The sequence below is a fragment of the Chenopodium album genome, chromosome 25 (genome assembly GCF_948465745.1).
Source record: "Chenopodium album chromosome 25, dcCheAlbu1.1, whole genome shotgun sequence".
Lineage (NCBI taxonomy): Eukaryota > Viridiplantae > Streptophyta > Magnoliopsida > Caryophyllales > Amaranthaceae > Chenopodium > Chenopodium album.
The window spans coordinates 17,221,630-17,223,710 of NC_137858.1; the positions used below are offsets into that span (position 1 = coordinate 17,221,630).

Here is a 2,081-nt window from a genome sequence, read left to right on the forward strand (position 1 = left end):
CTTTTAACGACTGTAATTTAATGACATTATAATTAGGTCACAGAAAAACCAATCTACGTAACTTGTTTTTGTCCATTAGTTAATGTACTATAGTATTTCGAAATGTGTTATTTGCTTAGGTTTAAATTAATTTATTGATACGGTAATTTATTTTTGGACAAATGGAATATACGATGGTATAGAATAGAGGAACAATTAAAAGATAGTGCATCTTCATGCAGTTATAGATGCCAGAATGTGTGAGCTGATACATTCATTCTAACTTAGAATGATCCAACATTATTAGTAAATAATTACACATTTTCATCCAAATAATATGATCTTTTAATTTCAAAATGTATACAAAGTCTTGAAAATAGGTAAACATCTGTAGATCAAATTGGATAAGAAGGGGAAATAAAAAAAAAAAAAAAAAAAAAAAAAAATTATATAAGGCCCTACAATAAGCTAGCCATGTCCAAAATAATGATCTCTAATTGTGATCATGTATAATAATTTGTAACAAAGAATTGAAAATCTAAATTAATACATATGATCCTTTGATGATGATTATAATCCATTCTGAATAAATTAAATTAAATAATTTTTTTAAAAAAGATATCAACATTTAAAATAATGTTGACTTGTTTTTTTTTTGTGCACTTGTAAGAATTTCTATTAGACAAATAATTACCATTAATAAGAAATTGAATTTTTTTTTTTTTTTTTTAATAATGAACCAAACCTTCACATCAGTAGTGGCAATCCACTAAAGCAGGCGAAGAGAAAACAAGCTGCTGCTGCTGTTGCTGTTGTTGTTGCTGTGGTGGCGGTGGTGGCGGTGGCGAAGGTAGTTGTGATTGCTCATCATCAGGGAGTTGTTTCGACTCGAAAACGAACTTTGATTCTCTTTGATGATCACCTGCATTATCCTCTGCTGGTGCAGGAAGATTAAGATCCAAGTCAAGTGACAAAAGACTTGAACTGGTATTTCTGACAGGCGGAATCTTCATCGCTGTAGAAATCATCATTTCTTCTGACATTTCAGTGGCTGCAGCAGCAGGCGCCTGCTCGACAGATAAAGGTACTGCTCGTATAACCGGAGCAGTTGTTGCAGCTCCAACGGCTGCAGATACGGGGCCTCGATGACGCCTCATGTGACCACCTAAGGCCTGTCCTGATGAAAACTCTGCCCCACAAATCGAACACTCGTGTACTCTGCCCTTACTGTTGCTGTGATTGCTGGTTATTCCATTGTTGTACAATGCTCGATTTGTCAGTTGAAGTGACAGCGAGGTAGAAGAAGCTGTCACATTGTTATTGTTGTTGTTGTTGTTGTTGTTGTTGTTATGTCTCGCGGCTTTAAATGGTGGTTCTTCATCATCTGACGAAAGCATCAGATTGCTGTTATTGTTGTTCCTGTTATTATTGTTAGTTGAAGTTATGATGCTAGAGAAAATATTATTGGCTCTGCTTTTGTTGCTGTAATCTTCGTCTTTGTTCTTAGGCTTCTTATGGCTAGCACGGTGACCTCCAAGTGCTTGAAACGACGAAAATGTTTTCGCACACGTTTTGCACTCGTATACATAATAACCAGACTTCCCTGTTGTAGACGGAGTCTCCATGAATTTCCGGCTAACAAATTTACTACTTCCATTGGTGGAAACAATGTTGTTAGTTTTTTTATACATTTGATGATCGTCTACCAAAGAAAGGAGTGGAGGATGTTGTGGTGTAAGGTCACGAGAGTGGCCTTGCGCCAATAAGATAAGACAATTCGCCATGTCCTCCTCTTCCTCTGTAGTACTCGCCGCGGTTCCACCTCCGTTGAAGTAGATATCATCGTCGTCTGATGCGATGGTGGTGGTGGTGCCTGTTGTCATCTCCTCGGCCACGTTGTTGTTGCTACAAATGTCGCTCCCTTCGTCACTTTTATACGAAGTGTTAGTTGTGGTGGTGGTGATCATGCGGAAAGGAATGGGAGATTGTGGCCTTTGCCTTTTAGTCCTCTTCCCTTTCACAATCGATTGCCCCGTCCCTACGTTGTTGTTATTATTATTGTTATTGTTGCTGTTATTGATAACCTCGTCCTGGCCGTCCAT

At 37.7% G+C, this 2,081-nt stretch overlaps 1 protein-coding gene across 1 annotated transcript; it reads right to left on the minus strand.

The window, feature by feature from the left end:
- Positions 1-731: 731 nt before the first annotated feature.
- Positions 732-2,081, minus strand: LOC145615631 (uncharacterized). The gene has a single exon (XM_081670700.1). The coding sequence runs from the start codon at positions 2,079-2,081 to the stop codon at positions 732-734; it is 1,350 nt and encodes a 449-aa protein (XP_081526826.1).

What these genes read in the sequence shown, in the direction of transcription:
- LOC145615631 (XM_081670700.1), bottom strand. Translation starts at nt 2,081, where the DNA reads ATGGACGGCCAGGACGAGGTTATCAATAACAGCAACAATAACAATAAT.